Raw genomic sequence first — 22,375 nt, forward strand, 5'->3', positions numbered from 1 at the left:
ATGTCCACAGATTGCCAGGGCGGCCACCGACCAATAAAGTGAGCTTTAGTCTCCTCTAACAATGCTGGAAATGTATCAGGTCAGCCAGTCTCGGGCAGTTTGATTTCACTTGTGAAGAAGAAGACGGTATGTCATTTGGCATTCATGGTCCTACATAGTTTCTGGGGTCCTAACGATGTGTAATGACCGGTGCAAAGGTAAGATATTGCGAAAGGTAGCGACTGCGATGCGTGCAATAAGGGAAGGGCCTCTTGACACGCTCTACAACCATCACTGGTGAAGACTGGTTCAACTCTTGATAATACGTGCCTGGATCAATTCGGCGAACAGCTCAGCCGGGGTTCCGACAGGGTTGTTGGTGAATACTTTGTGAGATCCATTGGTCATCTTTGACCAGGTTTGGCCCTTCGGGGGGGTGGAGTCTTCAAGTTGATTGAGGTAGAGCCAGCCTGTCGGAAGGAAGTCTCCGTTGTTCACCATAGAGATTGGCAGGACGATGGTTCCAGCCCCGTTCACCTCGATCTCAGTGGTGCCTTCCTGGTGTTGGGGCTCAGCCCCACAAGGAGCGACTTCAAGGGCGAGTGCATCGCTGAGGGAATGTTTACGGAGATATTCATTGAATTCTCCGAGAAATTGATGATCTTTTTCGCCAAGAGTGAGCGATGAAGGCCCTTCCGCAAATTCGTAGGGAACAAGCCGATTCTCCGGTGATATGTGCCTGAAGGTAACAGCATGAATGCTCCTGGCGTCAATGGAGTCAATTCGGGTAGCCTTGTTCCATGATCCAGGCATCTCGCTAAGATCTGACTCGAGCCGTATGGTGCCATCGGCGATGTCGTCATGCTTGTGGAGCAAATGCAAGCCAAGCCTCCCATGATAGCCATTCTTATCAATAAGCCTGAGGAGTTCTGCGACGTGGGCATCATCAACCCGCATGCCCTCATGGATCCGCGGAAGATGATTGTATCTTCGTATAACGTCACAATTCAGCCGAACATTCAAGAAGTTACATGGTGGGGTGAAAAAAACTTACATATATGCGGACTTTTCTAAGTCGGCGTTGGTAAGCGGCCGTAAGAGACCAGGACATGTAGGGCTCTTCATGATGACGACGGAGGCAGCCATGGGAGATTCGAGGCGAGATATTCGGCTGTGTATTCTGTTAAGCAGCTGATTATAAAGTTGGGCTCGTTCGACGGTTTCTCGGCCGCCTTTTATAGAAAAATGGGACATTGATTAGACCACCCGCCGCCCGGTCAGCCAACCACACTTCTGTCGCCAACACCTCCAGACGGCCACGCTACGCCTCCCACCTTGCTTGGGTCAGAGCCGACCCTCCAGTTCAGCAACAGGATTCTGAGATGTGAGAGTTGATGCGTGAATTTTACTTCGTCATTGCGACACAACACTAAACGCTGCATCTTGCTTGAAATGGATATGCTGCAGTTTTCCAACTGCCTGTCAGACAAGGGGTGACATAGTCTATCCGAAGTCCCGTGCATAAGGTCAGCTTTCGTGCATCAGGCTAGCTAATAATCTGCAGGACTGGACAAATAAGCGCGGTTTGCTTATCGAAGCTAAGGAAGTACTACTGCTGCCTAAGTTGATGGCGGGGCTTGACATTTAGCCGATGCGCTTGCGTTTTGACGTAGAGTGATCCATTCCGCCATTACAATTATTCGACATGGCCCCGGATGCTAGGGCTCACACTCACAGTCGACTTTTTCGCGGCAAATCTTGTAGCGCATGGCTTGCATAGCCAGACTGTCTCCAGGCTGAAGGAGAACATGGGGTACTCTGGTGGTGAATGTGGTGATGATAGCATGAACGATGAATGGTGTGCATGATATCTGATTCATTTCATTACGCGTCCAGTGCCATATCTTCAGTCAGACTGCCAGAGCAGATGTCTAGCTCAGTTCTTGGGCGTGCATTGCCGTCCGCGGCATTTTAGATACAAAACATAGCCCGTAAACAGTACGACCTACTCGTCGCGCTTGGACAATCACGTAGCCAGCATTACAAGGAGATCGGGCGCAAAGCTAGTAACTGCTCTGATTTCTGTAAAGTATGCATTCTATGGAGCTTTTTTTCCCGTCCACTTATCATGGTCTTGGCTCAAAGACTCGCCACGTCTCCAAGCGCAGCGATGAGTGCCCGTCAGATATAGTACATTGTGTCCCTTAGGAAGAAGTCCCAGGTGCGAGAGTTGGTGACGCCGCGGTCAGCGACCGTGCCGTTCTTGATGTTTCGCGACTTTGGGTCCATGTTCTGTTGGGATGCAGGGCAAAAGCGCGTTTGGCGACGTTTGAACGACACGATATTGTCTAACTTAGGGCGCTGCTTGGGCGGATAAAGCTGGTCACACGCCTTGCGGATCATAGGCAGCTCAGTCGTAAGGACTTGGGTGAACTGGCTTTCTGAGCTGCGTCGCGGTAGATGATGATGAACTCGGGGAGATTGTTTAGGTTGCGCTGGCGCCACGACATCAGGCGAGACTTAAAGTGCTCCGTCAGCTCGTCCCCGAGCATCTCCTGGCGGGAAAGCTGCTCCCGCGCGACGGCCTGCCATTGTCCAAGATCTTTGTCAACACTGGCAACCATTCAGACGAGACTGAGCGGTGCGCTTCTGTCGTTGGATATGTTGGTAGGATGCATGACGTCGCATGCGGCAATCATGGCCTTGCCCGAGGTGATGACGTCGTAGGTGTCCTTGACGACGTGGTTGTTGCCGCCGTTTTTGAGGTTCCACTTGAGGCCGATATTGGCGAAAGTCTGGGGACTGGTCTTGAGGAACGACTTCTCCTCGGAGCATACGGTGTGAAAGCCGAAGTGTACGTCGGCGACAGACTTGACGGCACCGTAGAGCGTCGTATCTTTCCTAGGTAGGATGACAAGCAGGAAGAAGCCCTCGGTGCTGCCCTTCGCCTTCGTGGTGTCGTCTGCTATGGCTGTGAACGTTCTCCTATTGTACTTGGTGGCGATACCGCGGCCGACGGTGATCCGGTGAAGGGCATCCGGAGCCTGAGTGTCGATGACAAGTCCACTTTCGTTGAGGAACCGAAAAAACTCCTGAACACACTGTGCGACTTCGTCGGTAGACACCCTGGGATTTGCGCCTTCCGCGATGCGGACCCAGTCCCAGTTGGTGATCCTCGGACCTAGCTTGGCGAACTCAACACCAGTCAAGTTCCAAGAGCCGCTGCGAGTGTGTAAAGTACTTTCGTTGGCATACGTCACGACGGGTGCTGGGAGTTCGCGAGCGACCCAGGTTACGGTGTTGATGAGCCCTGTCTTAGAAGTGCCAATTCTCGAGATGGACATGACGCTGTACAGTGACACTCACCTGTAGAAAGTGTAAGCCTCGCCTTCGAATGCGTCACGGCGAGGAGCGAAGCCGCCGCAGGCCCCTCGCCCACCACGACTGCGATCACATCTGCTTCCTCCGCCAAAGTCGTCCCTGTGTCCACCGCGGTCTCCTCTGAAGCCGCCGCGGTTCCCACGGGAGCCACCTCCACGGCCTCCGCGGTCGACGCTTCTGCCTCCGGAGTAGCTGCCGGGACCACCGCGACCACCATGATCACCACCACCACCACTGTTTCCACCGCCACGGCCTCCTCGAGCCTGGTTGGGTCTGAGGGGCTACCACCTGCGAGAGTGGATTGCCTCTCGCGAATCACCACTCCGCAAGCCTTGCCACTGCGCGCGCCTGAAGCGACGTTGCGCCGTGCTCCAGCCAGCCAGGACAGCGCTACATCATGTGGGCCGCGTCGCGCGGGGGCAAGCAGCCGGTATGCCAAAGGTACCCATTACGCTGACGGACGCGGCCCGCGGTGTTGCCCACCGGCGGCTGGCGGGCCGTCCCCCGCCCGTCTTCTCCGCACGCACACGAGCTCGGTCGCGGTCGCGGTCGCGGAGCAGAACGCACTCCAACGGCCTGCACGAACGGCGTGCCGATAGTTACTGGGTAAGGCCCTCTAGGTGTCGAAGACTCCGTTGCAGGCAACGCTGACCTCCGTCTGCTCCCGCCAAAGCGTCCGACACAGTTGCAGACCTAAGCGCCGAGTCGCGTTCGGAGCAGCTAGCGACGCGGCGGCAGCGACAGATCCCACCTGTCGCGCACAACAGCGTCCCCGTCGACGCTCCGACGAACACGATGCCGACCTCCCAAGACGGACACGCAGAGTCAGAAGGATGGCATGGATCATTGCAAATCCGACATAAAGGACCCTCGTCCGCCGATCCTATCCTTGCCGAGGTAGATCGCCGGATGACCAAATACGCGCGAGACACCGAATTTGCGGCCCAGATCGACGAAGGGCAAGGCGGACTGCGTCGTATGGAAAGGCAGAGAGCGCGGGATATTTGAAGATTGGTCTCAGTGCAGTGACCAAACGTTGCGCTTTCCAGGTGCTCGCTGTATGTCACTAGCAGATGTAAGCCGCGCTCAGAGACATTCCGCTGACGCATGTCCACAAAGATAAGGGTACAAGGACTTTCCAAGAGGCCGTAAGTCACCCACTTTCGAGAGTGCTCGGCTAATGTGCATCAGGTGGATAAGCTTCGAGTCGAGTTGACCGAGGATGTGCGGCTGCAAGCTTCACGGGGCCATCTTAGATTGACAGCAGAAACCGGCGACGTTCCACGAGCGGTTGCTGCTTCACCGGCCCTCCCCCATGGCGACACTCCAGACCCCGAACGTCCCGCAATCGTATCAAGTCACCCACAATCCAATCCCGCACTTGATACCGTCGCTGCCGATGGTTGACGAGCACTGCTACCCTCGAGAGTTGCAGCTGAAGGTGAACACGCCAGTCATACTGCTCGCCAATGGATGTCACGTAGACACGACCCCTACTTTTCGGCTGCGGGCTGACGTCGTGCCAGGTGGATCTAGAACGCGGTCTTTGAAATGGGCGGCAGGGCGTCGTTGTGGGGTTCGCACCCAGTGACATGATCCAAGAGCCACGACCACTGTCGCCGAAGAACTCCGAAGATTACGATGACGACTATCGCGCTGCGGTGGTAAGATATAACCGGATCGTGGATCATCTCAGACGCGCGTGGAGCAAGAAGGACATTTGTAGGCAACACGTCTTCCAGCAGCGGCAATTATACTGGTCAGCTTTTATTGACGTACTGTAGTTCCTGAAGTCAAGTTCGCAAATGGCGAGCAGCGCGTCATCGGACCCGATTGCGCCGTCATAGGTACGGCGACCAGTCGCCTTACAGCTACCTGTCACGAACACGGATTCCCTTGACGCAAGGTTGGGCTATGACTATTCACAAAAGCCCGAGTCTCAGTCTTGACCGCGTCGTTGATGATCTGTCATACATGTCCGAGCATGGACAGGCATACGTGGCGCTGAGCCGAGCACGAAGTCTCCGCGGACTGAAGGTGGAAGGAGCCGACGTAATCAGGTTCAGATCCATTTTTCGGTTAGATGATGCGGTGAGGGCGTTTATGAGGAGCATTAATTCAAACAACAGGGAGATCCGCCCGCGGATGCGGGGGAGGCCGCAAGATCGCAACCAGTTGAGGAGTAGACTCGCAACTCTTGGACTGTAGTGCGATGTTTGCCTCCTGATATGGACAACTTTTACACTTCCAGTACACGCGAGTTCATTCATATGCACCTTCAAAAAAACACTGAGTAAAGACTTGCGCAGCTCTCTGTGGTACTCAAAGCTAACAAGAGTTCGACCGCTTCCCAGCCCGGCCACATCATGGCGAAAGCAACCCTAGAGATACTGAGAATCTAGCCGGCAGCGGCGACGTTGAAAACGGACAGTCTGTCAACATTGAGTGACATGGGTGGGACCACTCCAATCATGTTAATGATCATGACTGCGCCCTGCAGTCTCAGCTCCTTGCCGCGGAAGGCCTCATGCAGGGCCATACCAAGCAGCAGAACAGGCAGCATTCTATTTTTGCAGGTCGCATGGTGTTGAGGCCGAAATTGCATTCAGCCAAGGCCATTTTTCACGCCGTCACAATTTCTGTCTGAAAATAAGATTGTTCCTTATCTCCCCTTGACTCGGTGCCGGTGGTCGACAAATCCAAGGGCTACTCATATACCCTTAGTCAACCAGTCGGATCTCTGGTGATTGCCCGGGATACATTCCGGTGGCCCCATTGCTTCTGCCTCGTGGCTGGTACAGGCGTAGGTGGCATCGTTGGCTCAATGTCAGGTTTCTTGCCGCGATTACACGTGAATCTGTCTTGCCTCTGCTATCCCACAGTGAGTAAAGATCTTCTGGAAGTGCTCGACTCTGCACATCGCTGATGAGCTGGACTGCTGGTCCTCCGTTTTATCTCACCACCGCACGATGACTGTTACTTTCCTGCACCACCTGCCGGATCAGACTGATGAGGCATGCCAGTTTCCGCAGTGTTGTCTGGTTGGTTACCTTGATGGTAGGCAACAACCAGGAGCGGAGTCTGAGATAAGCACAGTTGAGGTGCAATGTCTTCCATTATGAACTTCATATCGGCAACTCTGGTTTTGATCTCGAGAGTTGACCTTACATTAATGGGCTTGTGATCTGTGGTGACCACAGTCGTCCGGCTATTTGGTGGCTCTTGTGCCCGTGAAACAGACATTGAACCTAGAAGATCAGACAAATCATCGATACCCGATTGCTTTCCAGCGGGGCTTGAATCGAATCCACGGGCAACGTATCCATCCGTCTCATGCCGTAAGAGATACTTCATTCCTCCGATATTATAAGATATTATTCGGTGATGCCCAGTGCTTCCAGCGAGCACTTGCGTATATGTTCTTTTGAAGTTGTGACCGAAGCTCTTGAAACCCTGGACGGTTTCCGTCGGTTGTTTTTCCATACGTGTGAACAACAACGTCTTCTTACCAGCAATCTCCGCCTTGATTGCGAAGCCATCAGACGAGGATGCTTGCACGAAGCGCAGCAGCTTCCGGAGGTTGTTTCTATCGCTCACAATGTCGACATCGCTTAATTGGAAACAAGGCTTTTTGAGCACGAATGGCACGGAAAAAAGGCTCTAAAGGATAGTCTGGGCATCGCGCAGCGTTTTGATCAATGTATACCGTCCCAGCATCAGGTGCCATTCATGGAGGAACGATCGGTGGGGCCCAGCGAGCTGGAATGCCTCTCAATGGTTTAGTGTTACTACGCGCTAAAACGTGCTGCGACCATCTCACCTGGGACCGCAACAGTCGTTAGTTCTCTGTTGATCCAGTTGTAGGGAGCCACATACTGAAGGCATGTGATTGAAGCATCACATGGCTGGGAAGCGTCGAGGTCGGAGCGAGCTATGTCTGCCACAATAGAAAGCATGCTTGACTTTAGCATGGAGTAGATACCTTGTTGGGTCGTGAGGGCACAGCAATCCTTTGGTGGAAACGGTGATGGGAAAAGGAAGAGCGCCAAGAATTTGTATTGGAGCTGAGCATGCAGATGCGTACTATCACCGTCTCCTACCATGATCCCCTCCCCTCTCAGGGTAGCTTATCTGACGAAAGGGCTAAACTCGCACAGACACAACACTAAAGTCTGGTGGCCTCTAGGCTATTAGATACCGGTGATGCTTGATACCTGATAGCTTAGGTCATGATGCCTAAAGGACTGTAAGCACTTCTACTATAGTATTTCTGCTGAGCTTCCGACCGAAGTTCTCAGAGGTTGTCGCACGTTCAAGGGTCTGCCTGCAACCCCAAAGTGCCATTCCCATCACTTTGAATGATCCAACGTACCACATGCTGAAATCAACCTTCCAAGACCTCTCACTGATTTCCGTTCCATTTCCTTTGGACAGAGGCCGAGGACGATCTTGCGGTGGGAGGCTGCAGTTCGGACAAGATGCTTTGGGGTACGCAACGCCTTTGTTCTGGGTCTTGGGCATCCTGATAGACTAGCCTCGGCGCACGGAACCTTTCAGACCTTTATGGTCGAGGTTCAGCGTCACCATCTAAATCTGTATTACGCCTTGCGCAGTTGCGCAGTAGACGCATGAGGCTGGCGTGGCATCAACTTTGTCGCATTTCATGATAATTACCAGCTGGTGTTATGGTGCACATGCAGATCCTATTTCAAACTCGTCAAACCCAATACCCGAGGTTACACTGAACGAGCATGGAAATCGGCCAAACGTTTTGTAACTTGATCGGAAGTAGATGCGGCATGCCGGGTGGGAGTGTCCTAGGCGGCGCCGTAACGTTTCTGCATGGCAAAGTCCATGCGGCATTCTTGGCTTTGCAGAAAATCTTCGCATTGGACTCATGAGCACCCGAAACGGTCTGCGATAGACGTGACTGAGTCGATAAACTACATCGATAGACATATTTGAGGATCGCGGAGAATGGTGTATCGCCCATGGCAGGCATGCTGGAAGCTTTGTGCACACCACCGACCAGGATGTTTATGCCGTCTCACTGCGGGCAGCTACTGTAAGCGCCTCTCCCCAATGTGGACGTGTGACGCTCCGTCGTCTGGGTTATTCATGAACTGACAGATACTGCCATTGCCCGACTTCCAGCAGACAAAGTTCGCCGCAGAACGCTGATTACTTCCTGGTGTTCTGACAGTCTAGGCGGTTTCTCCAGGTCGCCTTTCCCTTTGGGACGTCAGGTTTGGTCCCAGCCCGACCCTGCAAAACCGTTTCGGTTCGGAAGAAAGGAAAGCAACAAATCGGCTTGAAGTCACGTAACGTTGTAGGGCGTCGTTTGCAGTTCACTACTCCAGAATCGGCCGGTTGTACACGTCTCCCCGGTGTTAGTTCACTGCTCACTTGGCGCACGTATCCTCTTTCCACATCCAGAGCCGATGCATGTCATGTACTCGCTGAGGCTGGCAGTCGATGAAGTTGCCCGCAGACGAAAACGGAGGTACACTGGGGACAAAACGGCGCTAAAATACACATCTGGCATGCGGATAACAGACAGCACTGTGCAGAGCACCCAAAAACGCTATCGCAAATACCGTGCCGGCTGGGCACACCGTGTACAGGGCGGGGCGCTCTTTTCGACAAGCTCCAGGCTGTCGTGCCGCGAAGCAGAATATCCATGTCCAGCAACACCATAATTATGTTAGCAAGATCCGCAAATGGCTGGCCTGCAGAGCCGCGAGAGCGGAACTGGCCTCAGTCTCGGGCTATATTCGCCCGGTGGACGACGAATGAATCCACACGGCCGTGGTGAACGAGATCCTGGAGGACAAGACCCGCAAGTCCTCCTTGGAGGCTCCTTGGGCTCCTTGGGCTCCTTGGAGGTCATTCGGCCTGGGTTCGCTTGGTAAATCGCATCTCAGGAGTTCCCGCTGACGCGTGCATGTTGGTGCGCACGACAGGGTAGGCTATGGTGTGGTGAATTCTCGTACCGATACGTGGCGCCGACCGAAATGCGGGCAAGTTTGCATCTGTCGACCGGGTCCTATCCGCAACGTGCTATCAACTTCGCTTCTTGGACAATCGCGCAGATCCTACACATCTGCCTGCAGTCGATGACACTGCCGTCCACCCTCATCAAGCCAAAGCGATCGAGCAGTTGGGAGAATCACAACCTACGTCTCGTCTGGCTGCCAGGATGTCCACTCACGGCGAACCGAAGTTTCATGGCCGCCACCGCTTGGCCTATCGGAAGGTGGGGCCTCAGCAGTGCGGCGGGTAAAACCAAGAGGTGCTACTGCCATTCGCTGGAGGCGACTTCGGGCGTGGATGAATCCTACCATTGGGCGCGTACCAGCGCGGATGTGGCACGGAGTCCGCCCACGTCCGAGTCGCCGCACCAGCACCAACTTGCTGCTTCTACCCGACACGGCCTGGCCATGATGAAGAATTTCAGGGGCAGCCTGGGCGATGCGCTATTCATACTACGGCACAGGACAGGATGAAAAAGCGTCAGTCGCCGGCATCTGCCTGTGCATGTAGCCCTGCTTATGACCTGCATTGGTGCTTCAAACCAACCTGATTTTGGGGGAAAAAACCTCAGACAACCAGACCTAGACCAAGAGGATTCACATCCCTTAGGACCGGAGAGGTGCAATTAAGCGTGGAAAACATGCCCAATCATGTCAACCAGCGGGGCTTGACAACATGACTCTGAAACACAGATGCACCGAAGATCTGTTGCTCATCGGTTTCTCCGGTCACTCACTGCTCTCGCACCGTCCAATGTGGGCCCAATCATATGCCAGTGGCGTTTTTATAGACGGAATAACAAATTACCGAGTGCCACGGGTCTCCACTCCCCAGCCCCAAATTAGGTCTCTGCTCTCCTTTATATTGCGTTCGCTTCGCATTCCGTACTAGACCTTTGCTCCCATCTCCATCTCATGCACATGCTGACATCGGCTGACTGACCTGTCCTTGGTGTCCCGGCCATTCCACCACTCTTGACTGCATGTCCGACTCTTTGCGCGAATAGGACTGGAATCCCGTCGGAACTCATCCAAGCCTCGTCTTTGTCCAGCGTCGGCTTGGATCTGGTCACCCGTCGCTCTGGTCAATCTACTACTCGCATATGCAGGAGCCCCCAATGCACCTCGAGTTGGATCGGGATCACGCCAGGGCACGTCTTGTCCACGGTGACCCATAGAGGACTGAGTCACTGGCAGTGACGCACAACGCTACAACCACGGTAAGCACTCAACAACCTCGTTTCTGTCCGCGCCTTCCTACGCGTGGATCTCTGGGAGAGTAACTACAAGCGAATGCAATATCTTCAGCATGAAAGCACAGGTATCGACAGTCGACGTATTTACGGAGCGAGAATTCCAAGACGGACGACAGCCCGAATTCATAGACCAGCTATTCTCATTCCGCATCACGTATGTGTCGTCAGCATTTGTCTATTTCCGCCTCAGCGCCCCTACTACCGATGGTGTATCTAATAGCCCTATTCTGCAAATCCTGCCCGGTCATCTCGCTTCGCTGCACCAACAACTTTGCAGATGGGATGACATAAGCTCGTCACACCCTCAAGATGCGCGCCAGCGACTGGGCGGCGCCAGCGACTTGACTCGTCTACGGTTCCACCTGCGCAGTGGCATGCAATCGCAGATCATCGTACCGAAAGATGATACTGGTTTCAAAACATTCGGCAGCGCGGCTCGGCGCGTCGTTCATCTCTTTGACTCGCTCGCTGCCTCTCCATCATTCTGCGTATACTTGCCTCGCCACAAACTATCAAAGTCTTTGCTCCAGCAATACGCAGAGGCTGTTGAGCAGTTTCCAAGATTGGAGGGTGATGGCCTCCTTGCTTACCAGCGCAAGGTGGATCCAAAGAGGCTATACGAAGGGAAAGGTGGCAGGATTCTCGCCCCCAACGATTACGAGGATGGCTCTCGCCCAGACGGGGAACGCAGCAGATCCAGTACGCCAGTGACGACCGAGTCAAATGGCTCAACGGTGGCCTTCGATATTGTTCCGCGTCGTGAGGGCCCGCCCCCTCAGTATGGCGAATGCGTTACGGGGTCACAGAAACCCAGGGCGACCTCAAACGATGAAGCCGACTCTGTCGAAAGTCCCCACGTTGATCGTGCACCGCCCGAGTACAGCGTGACCGAACAGCCGTGTAGTGTGCAGAATGTTTCCAAACGCCCACGACAATGTGGGAACGAGGACGCTCTTCTGTACCCATGCTCCAAGAAGATTTTGTCCACGACGGCTTCGACGAGAAACACTCGGGGTCTAGATGCAAAGCCGAGACTCGAATTTGAGGACGCGGACATTGATGTTGGCTCGGCGTTCCGTGAATGGGCGCGTCGGTTTGAATACTACCAAGAACAACAGAACGAGCAGCTGCGGCACGAGCAGAACAATCAGCTCAAGAAGGTGCAAGATGAGCTCGAAAAATTGCGGAGACGGAATGCTGAACTTGAAAAACGGCAATCCGATATGGAGAACGACTGTGCGGAATTGACGCGTCGATTGGAAGAAGCTGAGGAGGATATAGAGAGCATCCGGGTCGACACCAGCGCACTGGAAGATGTTGGACGGGATCATGAGGATCGACTGGCCGAGATCTCGGGCGAAGTGACGGATTTGTTGATGGACACGTGGAGCGACAGTCTCAAGGTCCGCATAGGCGACTCGATGAAAGAGCACATGAATGACTTGGCAGAAGAATATCTGGACGATTTAGTGAAAGAGTATGTGGACACAGTGCGCGAAGGGAGTCTGGCTGAGTCGTTGAGGGACTGTATTCGGAAGAAGGTCACCAGCCAGATGGACATATTGAAGGCGCAAGTGTCTGAGGCTTTACATTAGCACAGAAGGCAACCAAACCCGCCGTCGCATGCCATGTTTTCGCCGAGGCCGGCGGTCGCTGATGGAAAGCCCTTGCGCTTTGCGCAAACGCTGATTGACGTCTCACTGGTGTCCTTGGCCCAGGCAGTGCCAGGTCATGACGGTCAGCCACCGTCTGTTGCATGGGACTCGCGGCGAAAGCTCATCAAATCGGTTCGGCCCAAGCCAAATGAATCGAGATCAATAAAATGCCGCTGTCACTCGATTCCCGCGAGGTCTGTTGGTCGCCTCTTGTCACATGGTTTCCATTCGTGCCTCGTTGACGCCTGGCGGTGGGAGAAATCGTCGTCGTATGCTCCACCTTCACACTGTCTATGCGACGTTAGGAAATCCCATGCATCTGAGTCTTCGCAGGCCTGGAGAAGCCGTCCTCAACGGGATGAATTCAGAAGCCAGCAGCGTAAGCATTGAGTTCGGTTACGGACGAGGTGGGCCGAAAGCTGACTGTCCCGTGGGAAACCACTTCGCAGACATATTAGGCCTGTAGGGCCAATCCTGGCATGGCGGCGGCATGCGGCGTGCTGTTGGCGTTGGCGTAGTCGTTGCCGCAGCACCAGGCATCGTTGCTGCGCCTGCCTTGACAGCGGCGAGTTTCGGGGCTGAGGGCTGCCTTGCTGGTGTGTTCTCTCTGTACACGCTTTCGCCGCCAGTTTTTGACCGACAAAAGGGTGTTCACAGGATCCGCTGCTGCGGGGGTTCACAGTGCTATCGGTAACGTCGCGGCTCACAGCGTGTTTGCTGTACTCCAGAGCCCCGGAGCTGGTGGGTACGGGGTCGCAACGGTGCGCAGTGGCATTCAGCTCGCGGGTGGCACTGCTGCAGCATCGGGGGCGTTGTCCTTGTTCAAGACGGGCACAACGGCATGAGGCCAGAGAGATTTGTCTACAGGCGAATCTGCCCTACGACGAGGGATGTTAGCTCCTCGGATGCACCCGCGTACTGCTTCATCGACACGTTCGACCTACGATCACTTTGTGCAAGAGCTGTATTGGGGACCACGACGCTCCCCCCACTACATATCAAAGCTGCAAATGCGTTTCTCTCAGGCATCGCATGCAATCTATCCCACTTCATATTGCTTCCCAAGAATGACCCCGAAGGTGTCGTGCGGTCGGCATCTCTCCCAGGGGATGAGATGGCAGCGTCGTCCCCGAACAAACGGCCTCCCCACTGGTATACCTACTCCGGCGCACTTGCTTTCGACCTTGCCGCCTCCGTGCTCCCCGCGCTCTACGGCACCCTCTCCAAGCTCTGGGTTGCCACCATCGACTCTTCTCTCGTCATCACCATGGACGTGTACACCTGCGCCGGTATCGTGGCCGAGGTCCTCAACGAAGGTCTCCTTGGCGCAGTGGCTGCAGCTGACGTACCAATCTGTTCTGGGGCTCATCACGAGCATTGCCTCGTGGCTGGCGGGCAAACGGTCGCCAAAGGCTTCATGCCGGCCGAGGTCCGCGACGCGAGCATCAACTACGTCCGTATCGGAGCATTCAGCGCGCTCAGCAGTGCGATTGAGGCTGCTGTCTCGTCGGCCACGAGAGTACTGGACCGCCCTGATGTGCCCCACATTATCAGCTCCGTTAAGTTTGCCGTCCACATCGTCCTCGATCTGCTGTTAATTTCCAAAGTGCACGTTAGGTCGCACCAGCCGACAGTCAACCTGCAGCTGGGGTTCCAGCTTGCCCTTAACCTCACCTCCGCCTCCTCGGTCTGGCGTACTTTCTTTGGAGGAACACCCTGCGCTTTCAGAAGCGCAGGCGTGGGAATCACGATGAAGGTTGGGCGAGACGTCCGAGTGCGAAGGCGCTCTTCATCCTTCTCCGTCCCGGCGCCTCGACCATCGTCGAGTCGGCGATCTGCAACGCACTCTACCTGTGGCTGGTTACCAACATCGTCTCCGTGTGATCGACGTATGCGACGGCGTGGGGCGTCTTCAACACTATTCGGTGGGGTCTTGTTATGGTTCCTATTCAGGCCCTGGAACAGACGTCCCTGGCCTTTGTTGGCCACGTATGGGGCGCCTGGAGACGGAGCATCGGCGTTAAGACCACGCAGCCGAAGGCAGAGAGGAGCAGCATCCGCAAGATTACGAGACCGGCCATCAAATCCCTCGCCATAGCCACCGCCATCGAGGTGCCCATGTGTTTGTTCCTGACATACACCCTTCGCGCGATATATCAGCAGCTCGGACGGAATTGCCGGCGTGACCGCGATGATGTGGCGGACGATTGAAGGGCCCGGCTCTCGGCCGATCGTGCGTGGACGTATCATAGTGTGCTGTTCGATGGAGGTCTTGTATTCAGTCTCGTTGATATCATCATCGTCGAAGGCCTCTGGGTCTGGACTCTGATGACGGGCTGGATGAAGCTTGACGCATTTCATGGATAAGTGCCTGCGTCGACCTCAAGTCCAAGGAATGGGCGTCATCGAGCGCATGTGATTGATTGGAGATACATGATTCACTTCGAGCGCATGCCGTGATGTTTTGTGACTATGTTTGGTGAAGCTGCAGCTTTTCTTGCCGCCAATATCTTTTAGCTCGTACACCGTGATTTCGTCATGCTACCGGCCATCTCCTCAGGCCGCGGCACATTTGATCATGTTCATCGGACAGCTTGTAATCTGCCGGCTCGTCTGAGCAGCGACACGCCTGGGAAAAGGCCGATGCAGATTCGCACCCGCTTGGCGCCGTGAACGCGAACCATTCGTGCCCATTGATAGATGCTGTTGGATAGCCAAGATAACCAGTTGTATTCATGACGCCTATGATGCCTTGCTTGCCCTTGATAGATGCTCCGAGTTCAGTCTTTCGAGCCCTTCATTCAAGCGGGCCTACGTTCTCGCATGTCCTATTACACTCCTCAACAATCAGGAAGCAGCCTACTCTCCACCACGGCCTGTGACGATAGTACTACGGCCGAGATGAGAGTGGGCGCCCTCAACACACCAACAATCTTTCAACGTCACTTTAGCCGACTTATTGCCCCTCTAGCTGACTACGATGCCCAAGTCGGACCAACCAACTTGCTCTTGGCTGAGCACACGGCCCTTGTAGGCTTGGCGCCCACAGAACAGAGTACCGTTGTCATTACCGACCACCAAATCTGAGAAATATTAGTCGCGTGCGACCGCGCGGTAGTTTGTTCGTCTTACTAAGGTCTATCCCGTGATCAACATGACGCCCGTCACTGTTGTCGGCTTGTGTGCTGCATTTGTAATTGGCCCACGACATCGTTGAATTGTCGGACGAGCAGGGGCCAGCAGACAAGAAGAAATATCCCCTGAAACCAATTAGTGTCCCGTCACAGTACTTCTGAGATAGCCTTACTCGTCTTGCGCCATCAAAGAACCGTCGTGGTTCACCATACAATGGTTTAAATCAAGCACCGACCAGGTCCAATCGCCTGTTGTAGTCCTGCAAAACGCAGCCATCTTATACTTTTCGTTCGCGAGAGTACCCCAATCAACGCAAGACCCCAGAAAACCGCGCGGTTGGAGAGGAGTCTCCCTTTCCGCGATCTGATCTGCGTGCTGCTCTCCCGACACATGACGCACGGCACTGCATAAAACAGCTAAGTGGCTCAGGACCCTGACGACCGGAAAGACCATAGTGAATGCTTGATGACGGTAGTAGCTAACATCTTCCCACGGAAATCGCGGTGCCGTTATATATGCGAAAAATGAGACATTGTTCCTGACTTTGACCACCGTAAGAACTTGCTCTATTCCAGTAGTGTTCGTCTCTGCCCGCTTTCGGATTCTCTCGGCCATTTTGAGCTTCTCGTGCTATGTTAGTTAGAAGCTGGAAGCGCAGGCTGAAAGCGCGGATAAATTTGTATCGCTGCGAACTCAAATGCAGCCTTAGTTGCGATGTAGATGAGCAGACGCCATTTTACTCTACCAATGTGATGATGTGAAGCCACATGTAGATTAATTACAAAAGCATACTGCGCCCACAGAATCTGTCCAGTTTGGTATTAGTAAGAGAGCACGCTCTCCACAACAAATGCACCATGACGCCGGTCGAACTTGGAATCATTGGAGGGCTCGCAGGGACGTTGTTTCTCATATTCGTGCTGTTATGCAGCGTGTGCAACATCAGAAGAGATCGAGGTCTTCATAAAAGAATATTATGTGCTTGCGCATGGACTGAGCAGCATGTGAGAGAGCGACGACGAGACAATCCTGCGGTCTCCACAGACCTGCCCGGTGGCTCTAGCGTATCGGGTCCACAGCCATTCGACGACATCCACTCATGTTACTATTGGATCTGATCGACGAAATGGAATTACCCTGTCCTGTTTGCGGCAACGAATCAGTACGGTTTTGATTGCGAAAGACAATTAACAAGCAATAGCTTGAACGGCTCCGGGAACCACAATGGGATTGGTAGTCGATAGATTATCGGCAAGCCATTTTCGGCGCTTCAAACTGTATAGCTGCTGCTCCTTCAGTACGTAATGGGCAATTACAGCTTAATCTGCCATTCCATGGCATCGACATTCGGAGCTTCTCCGGGACGTCACCCCCTGGCCAATAGGGTGAGCTGGGTGAGTTTCGCTGCTTTTTTGACCTTCCGCGATGACCTGGGTGAGGCCAGGGTGAGGCCCCGGTGAGGTTGGGGCGAGGCAAGGGTAAGGCCAAGATGGATCAGAAATGATTGGCATGGTCGGAATCGCCAAAATGAGGCTGCATGGAATCAAAACATAAGCTTGGTAGAGCAGAGCAGTGACGTGCCGGGACACCGCCATGATGGCACACCTCAGTAACTCGTCAAAGTGTATCTCTCGATCCGAGTTTTGGCCAAAAGCTTTCTCGCAAAGCTAGCTGATGAACCTCACGGGTAGCATGATTGAGAGGTCATGATCCTGCTCAGGACCTTTGCAACACTTATACCGCGCGCGAGAGCTTGAACAACGCGTGATAAACGTCTTGGCGAGAAGTCATCCTGCTGAGTCCCCCCTTTCCCCCCTAAAACAAAAACAAGAGAGGATTGCTCTCCCCTCAGGCTTAGTTGATATTATCAACCTGATAAACGTCAAACATCACGCATTTCAAAGTCAATGTAGCGTCCTCTGCCGATGTAAAAGAGCGGTTTTATGTACTATGCTTTCAGACGGGGACAGTTCGATTAATCAATGGTTCTTAGATGTGATGCTTCCGAAGTGAGCCGCATATCGATTCCCTTTGTGGGCATTTCATTAGGCTGTTGACTTGGGAAGATAGCCTTTGAGTGTCCTAGACTTTCGTGATATGACTATATCATTACATGGGAGGAGGGTGAAGCTGCTGCCAGGCATGCAACCCAGCCGTCACCACCAGCGCAGCCTCCTTCGAATCCTGGTCTCTCAGCGGCGCCGGGGCCTCCGCCTTAAACACCTGTTATCTCTAGAGACACAATCCCGGATGATGGAGGCGGATCATAGTTGCCGACTCCAGGATCGAGAGGTAGAGTCTCAGGACGCAGTCAATCAGCTATCTCAAGGGACCTCAACACAGCCCCCACTTCTCGGCAACACAGTGGCGAATTTACACTCTGTCGAGTCTAATGGTTTTCTACAGGAACTTTACGACTCAGTAGAATTTGCCGTTATGAGAGAATGAACCATCTCGTCGAAAACTCCGATCTCGTACATGACCAGAGGGCTTGTCCGATCGTCCGGCTGAGGCAGGCAGATTTCTGTGCCAGAAGCTCCGACGCTAAGCCTGTCCCACGAGTTATTCGGTGAATCCCAAGGCTTGCGTACGACACATACGAATTCTGATGACCAGCGTGTCACCCTCTGCGACTGAATTTCCCTGGAACGTAGACGCCAGCTCACTGATCTGGTTGTAGGCATACAAACCCTGCCACCTGCATCGTCCGGCAAGCTCAATGAGCAAACGAGACGAACGCACCACGCGTGCTTTGAGTGGCATGGCCTCTACGGACGTCGGCGGTGCTGTCAGGGTTCATAAATTCCCGGACGGTCCATTGGGCATAAGCATGAAGAACCTCCCTGAAGTTCAGCGCCGTGAGTATGGGACGCTGCTGTGTGCTGAAGCTCATGATAGGCACTAGCTTGCCCGTGATTACCAACCCCGACCTGCCGACGCTCGCTGTACGTGGCCGCGATGCACCCAGCCATCTTCAAGCACGGATACCCTCAAATTCGACATATTGAGCGTAAATCTTCCCTAGGGTCGGTACTTTTATGGCTTCGCTTCTCGTCTCGGCGCAGCTTTGTATCGCATACTCAACAGCCCAACAGCGTGCCATTTGTTGGTTGAGGGCCATGACGGCAATATCATGGCTAATATCATTGGGTAGATATCGAGTCTCCCTTTCCACGATCGGAGCAAGCCAGGACTGGAGCCAGAGTAGACGTCGTTTGTCTGTCAACGGCGAGGGCTCGAATACAGGTGATGTCACATCGAGAATCTTGGCCAATTTTGCACCGGATGTGATACTGACACAGTCAACATGGCACCCGGCTCTCTGCTCCTCGTGGTTGCATCTACCACGGCACTGAACATACTCGATGCCCAGAGCAATGTCAATGAAGCCCAGAATGCTATACTCATAGGTTTGAGATTGTTCAGTGTCGGATCGCCGTACTATTGGCGTCAGAATAGCAAGTACAGAAAGCCGGGTAAGACTTACTGGCAATAATTTTGTTGCCAAGTTGAAGTTCGAAACGACAAAGCCCGCAACGTCCTGATACACAGATTTCCTTCAATTCAATCATGATAGATGTGTTGTGATGCATGTTCTGTACCCAAAGAGTATGTTATGGATGAAGGGAAAAGCGATGAAGACAAGCGTACGTCATGGGATCCAGTCAGCTGATCGCAATGGCGGATAATGTCTCGGATTTTCCTTTCGCCTGATCGATTACTTAGATGCATTGGAGTGCAAAGCGGTGGATTTAGTGGCGTAACAGCGTCCCAATATACATGTTTACATGTGAGCCATACATAAATCTAGGAACTCATACACCGGTGAATCAGGCCAGCCTGTCATATCCACATAGTGCCAGCTTTGTAGATGTACTGCAGTGGCCCGTGGTGGCCCCTTCCGCTGTCAAGCACAAACACCCATACGAACATATTCGCTGGCACAACTGACAATCCGCCATGGCGTCAGGCGTTGTGAGAAGTTTCACACTAAATCATGTTGGTATCTGATTGCGTACCAGCGCCGCTGGATACTTCGCCCGGTCCAGACCAGCCCTTACTATTATGGTACTGAAGCAGTTTCGTAGCCTGACGCTTCCCTGGTGTCCGTCTCCGCCAGTCCCGCCGACGCGCTCTACCGCTACCAGAACGCGACGAACGGATACGCCGCCAAGATCACAGACGACCAAGCTAACGCACTGAGAAACCGGGATGACGTCTCATCCGTCACCCTCGGTCAGGTCTACGTCCTAGGCACCACCAGGACACCGGCCTTCTTGGGTCTCGATGACGCCTCGCTCCTCGGTCGTGGGCTCGACATTGACCCGAGCAGCTATCTCGACGAGAGGGGCGACTACAGCGGGATCCAACCCGAGTCAAACCTCATCGTCGGCATGCTCGACACGGGCGTCCGGCCCGAAGAACCCAGCTTCAAGGATGACGGCATGCCACCCGTCCCTGCCCACTGGAAGGGCAAGTGCGAAGCCACCGATGACTTCCCGGCCACTCGCTGCGACAAGAAGCTCATCGGCGCGAGGGCCTTTTACAAGGGCTACGAGGCCGCAAATTCCGACGAAAACGGCTTCTTCAACAGGACTGTAAAGCACAGGTCCCCCAGGGACGACGATGGACACGGCTCGCACACCTCGTCCACCGCAGCCGGAGTCGCCGTGCCGAACGCCAGCCTCGTTGGCCAGGCCTCCGGCACGGCTCGTGGCATGGCCGTGCACGCCCACCTCTCGATTTACAAAGTCTGCTGGGATGACTTATCTGATATCCTCGCGGGCATGGACAAGGCAATATCGGACGATGTCAACGTCATGTCCCTTTCTATTGGATTCAGTGGAGCACCCAGATTCGATAGCACGTCAATCGCCGGATTCGCCGCCGTCTGGGAGGGAATCTTTGTCGCCCAGTCTGCCGGCAACAATGGTCCAGCAGCAGCCAGCGTAGTCAACGTCGTGAGCATCCATCGCTCTCGCTCCCCTCGTCCCCTTTCTCTTTGCTCCCGTGAAGCTCAAACACATCGAACTCTAACTGTCGCCGCCAGCACACTCGACCGTGATTTCCCTGCTCAAGTCATCCTCGGCAACGGCAATAACTATACCGGCACCTCCCTCTACAGCAACGGTTCCGTGACCGACATCAAGCCCCTCACCCCCGGCGAGGCTCTCCCCCTCGTCCACGCCAGTCTGGCGGGCTTGGGCAACGTCACCAGCGCGAACTTGTGCCTGGAGGGCAGCCTCGACTTCGATGGCATGGAAGCCCGGGATGCGTCCAATGAAGATGAAGACTGCAACGACTGCCCCCAAAATCAGTGACAAAGAGTTCACCATCTCCGGTCCAGCGTCAAAGCGGGTAGTTGAGGAATCGGGCTAGGTGCGGCCACGGTTGCTGACACCCACCGATTGATGACAAGACGGGAATAGGACGAGGGAAACACTTGCGTCGACACCCTCTCTGGTCGGAAGAGGGGGAGGGATGTTGTGAAAATAAAGCTGCTTCGATGTCCTCGTCGGGCAGCTGAAGCCAGTTGTCATTAGGTGACAGCCTCACATGGGTGGTAGAAGATGGATGTATGCATTGCACTCGCCCCGTCTCAGCTTAGCCAGGAGCATGCTGTACACCCCTTCGCGTCACTATGATTCGCTGCGCTTCCGAACATCGAGTGAGCTAGCTCGCTCGCGTGTCTTCCACGCCTGTACCTGCTTCTGTGCTTGCATGGCACTAACACGACGAGCTACAGGAAACAGCCACACGCCAACCTAACCGTCGTGCTCGCACCTACCCTCCCTGGTGTACGGCTAGCCAGTCGCCATCCGCATCCCATCCTTTTAGGCCTGCTCGCCGAGCAAGCGTCCCGCTTTCCTACCCATCCACAGACAAGAGAATTCACCCCCCTCCCCTCGCTCCCACCCTCCCTTTGCATTTCAATCGTTCCCGTCACCTTACCACAGTAGGCTTCCCTCACCCCTCCCCGTCCCCTTCCATTCGTCTCCACCTCTTCTTCTGCCCTGCCCTGTAAGGCCCTGGGCTACGGGTACCTGAGCTCCTAGGTATTCTCTCAGTCCAGCCTCTGCCTGTCTCTCTCTAGTGTCCACCCCGCCTACTCAGTGCTGCCCCTGCTGGGGCTTAAAAGGAATCAGCCGGGGCCTTCTTCTCTAATTCACGTTATGCCGAAGTTGGAGAGGTTTGGATGTGCCTCCATCTGGGTCCCTGGGCCGCTACCGCAACCTACCGCTACTGCTGCCGGTGAACTTCGCTTGCCGCAGCCGACAGCTTCCCTCCCCCCTTCTCTTCTCCACTCCTTGCCCAGGCGTCTCCTCCACTCGACTCGCTATCCCGCCTTTTTTCATTGAGGTACCCTCTCTTCTCCGTCTTGCCATACCTGGGTGGTCCCATACCTGGGTGGTCGATTCTTTTGTATTTCAACTTACACAGCAGCTGGCGGCGTCACACAATCGCCTTTTATTTCGGCTGTCGTCTACCTCCACGACCTGACTTACGGACCTGAACTCTACCCACCTCAGCTCCGGCCACTCTGCTTGCTCCGACAACAGTTGCTCCTCATATTCCTCGACGCCGTCCCGACCTGTTCTGTTTCTGCTTGTCGCGCGATTGGACCGCCGAACTCAACAATTCTACATCTAGTCCAACCACGTCGACGTCTACTCCATTTTTTCTTCTACGTCCGACTCGCGCCCGGCTTGCTCCATCTCGTCTAGTCCTGTCTTTCCTTTTCAGTCTCCTGTCGGCTACGACCGCTGCGTGACGCAAGAGAGAGACCGATAGAGAGCACTTTTCTTCAATTGCATTGGCCCCCGTTCTCAACCAACGGCGAACCCGACTGCCATCGCCACCCACGGCCTCCAAGACGACCTCCTTGGCCTGGGACGCTTGCCGAATCCCACCGCGATCAGGACCGTAGATATTTTCC

General features: G+C 54.4%; 10 protein-coding genes across 10 annotated transcripts; 4 read left to right on the top strand and 6 right to left on the bottom strand.

Moving 5' to 3' along the window:
• Positions 1 to 288: 288 nt before the first annotated feature.
• On the bottom strand, positions 289 to 1,125 carry CORC01_10779 (uncharacterized protein; the record flags this gene model as incomplete). The annotated part of the gene is made up of 2 exons (XM_022622406.1): positions 289 to 967; positions 1,034 to 1,125. The coding sequence occupies 2 exons, from the start codon at positions 1,123 to 1,125 to the stop codon at positions 289 to 291; spliced, it is 771 nt and encodes a 256-aa protein (XP_022471044.1).
• A 1,253-nt stretch (positions 1,126 to 2,378) lies between these two features.
• Positions 2,379 to 3,577, bottom strand: CORC01_10780 (piwi domain-containing protein; the record flags this gene model as incomplete). Its single annotated transcript, XM_022622407.1, has 3 exons — positions 2,379 to 2,564; positions 2,661 to 3,289; positions 3,346 to 3,577. 3 exons carry the CDS (start codon positions 3,575 to 3,577, stop codon positions 2,379 to 2,381), a joined length of 1,047 nt encoding a protein of 348 aa, XP_022471045.1.
• Positions 3,578 to 9,080: 5,503 nt separating this feature from the next.
• CORC01_10781 (uncharacterized protein) lies at positions 9,081 to 9,866 on the top strand (the record flags this gene model as incomplete). The annotated part of the gene is made up of 2 exons (XM_022622408.1): positions 9,081 to 9,245; positions 9,324 to 9,866. 2 exons carry the CDS (start codon positions 9,081 to 9,083, stop codon positions 9,864 to 9,866), a joined length of 708 nt encoding a protein of 235 aa, XP_022471046.1.
• An 835-nt stretch (positions 9,867 to 10,701) lies between these two features.
• On the top strand, positions 10,702 to 12,243 carry CORC01_10782 (uncharacterized protein; the record flags this gene model as incomplete). Its single annotated transcript, XM_022622409.1, has 1 exon — positions 10,702 to 12,243. One exon carries the CDS (start codon positions 10,702 to 10,704, stop codon positions 12,241 to 12,243), a length of 1,542 nt encoding a protein of 513 aa, XP_022471047.1.
• A 514-nt stretch (positions 12,244 to 12,757) lies between these two features.
• Positions 12,758 to 14,664, bottom strand: CORC01_10783 (uncharacterized protein; the record flags this gene model as incomplete). Its single annotated transcript, XM_022622410.1, has 4 exons — positions 12,758 to 12,910; positions 13,011 to 13,095; positions 13,476 to 13,891; positions 13,978 to 14,664. 4 exons carry the CDS (start codon positions 14,662 to 14,664, stop codon positions 12,758 to 12,760), a joined length of 1,341 nt encoding a protein of 446 aa, XP_022471048.1.
• On the top strand, positions 13,145 to 14,514 carry CORC01_10784 (uncharacterized protein; the record flags this gene model as incomplete). Its single annotated transcript, XM_022622411.1, has 3 exons — positions 13,145 to 13,997; positions 14,060 to 14,181; positions 14,257 to 14,514. The coding sequence occupies 3 exons, from the start codon at positions 13,145 to 13,147 to the stop codon at positions 14,512 to 14,514; spliced, it is 1,233 nt and encodes a 410-aa protein (XP_022471049.1).
• Positions 14,665 to 15,270: 606 nt separating the features above from the next.
• On the bottom strand, positions 15,271 to 16,053 carry CORC01_10785 (uncharacterized protein; the record flags this gene model as incomplete). Its single annotated transcript, XM_022622412.1, has 3 exons — positions 15,271 to 15,386; positions 15,436 to 15,515; positions 15,611 to 16,053. 3 exons carry the CDS (start codon positions 16,051 to 16,053, stop codon positions 15,271 to 15,273), a joined length of 639 nt encoding a protein of 212 aa, XP_022471050.1.
• A 1,494-nt stretch (positions 16,054 to 17,547) lies between these two features.
• CORC01_10786 (uncharacterized protein) lies at positions 17,548 to 18,331 on the bottom strand (the record flags this gene model as incomplete). The annotated part of the gene is made up of 3 exons (XM_022622413.1): positions 17,548 to 17,661; positions 17,889 to 17,988; positions 18,177 to 18,331. 3 exons carry the CDS (start codon positions 18,329 to 18,331, stop codon positions 17,548 to 17,550), a joined length of 369 nt encoding a protein of 122 aa, XP_022471051.1.
• An 81-nt stretch (positions 18,332 to 18,412) lies between these two features.
• CORC01_10787 (uncharacterized protein) lies at positions 18,413 to 19,031 on the bottom strand (the record flags this gene model as incomplete). The annotated part of the gene is made up of 3 exons (XM_022622414.1): positions 18,413 to 18,731; positions 18,801 to 18,879; positions 18,926 to 19,031. 3 exons carry the CDS (start codon positions 19,029 to 19,031, stop codon positions 18,413 to 18,415), a joined length of 504 nt encoding a protein of 167 aa, XP_022471052.1.
• A 367-nt stretch (positions 19,032 to 19,398) lies between these two features.
• On the top strand, positions 19,399 to 20,759 carry CORC01_10788 (PA domain-containing protein; the record flags this gene model as incomplete). Its single annotated transcript, XM_022622415.1, has 2 exons — positions 19,399 to 19,413; positions 19,527 to 20,759. 2 exons carry the CDS (start codon positions 19,399 to 19,401, stop codon positions 20,757 to 20,759), a joined length of 1,248 nt encoding a protein of 415 aa, XP_022471053.1.
• Between the last annotated feature and the right edge of the window lie 1,616 nt (positions 20,760 to 22,375).

The sequence above is a fragment of the Colletotrichum orchidophilum genome, assembly GCF_001831195.1.
Source record: "Colletotrichum orchidophilum strain IMI 309357 chromosome Unknown Scaffold_110.1, whole genome shotgun sequence".
NCBI classification, from domain to species: domain Eukaryota; kingdom Fungi; phylum Ascomycota; class Sordariomycetes; order Glomerellales; family Glomerellaceae; genus Colletotrichum; species Colletotrichum orchidophilum.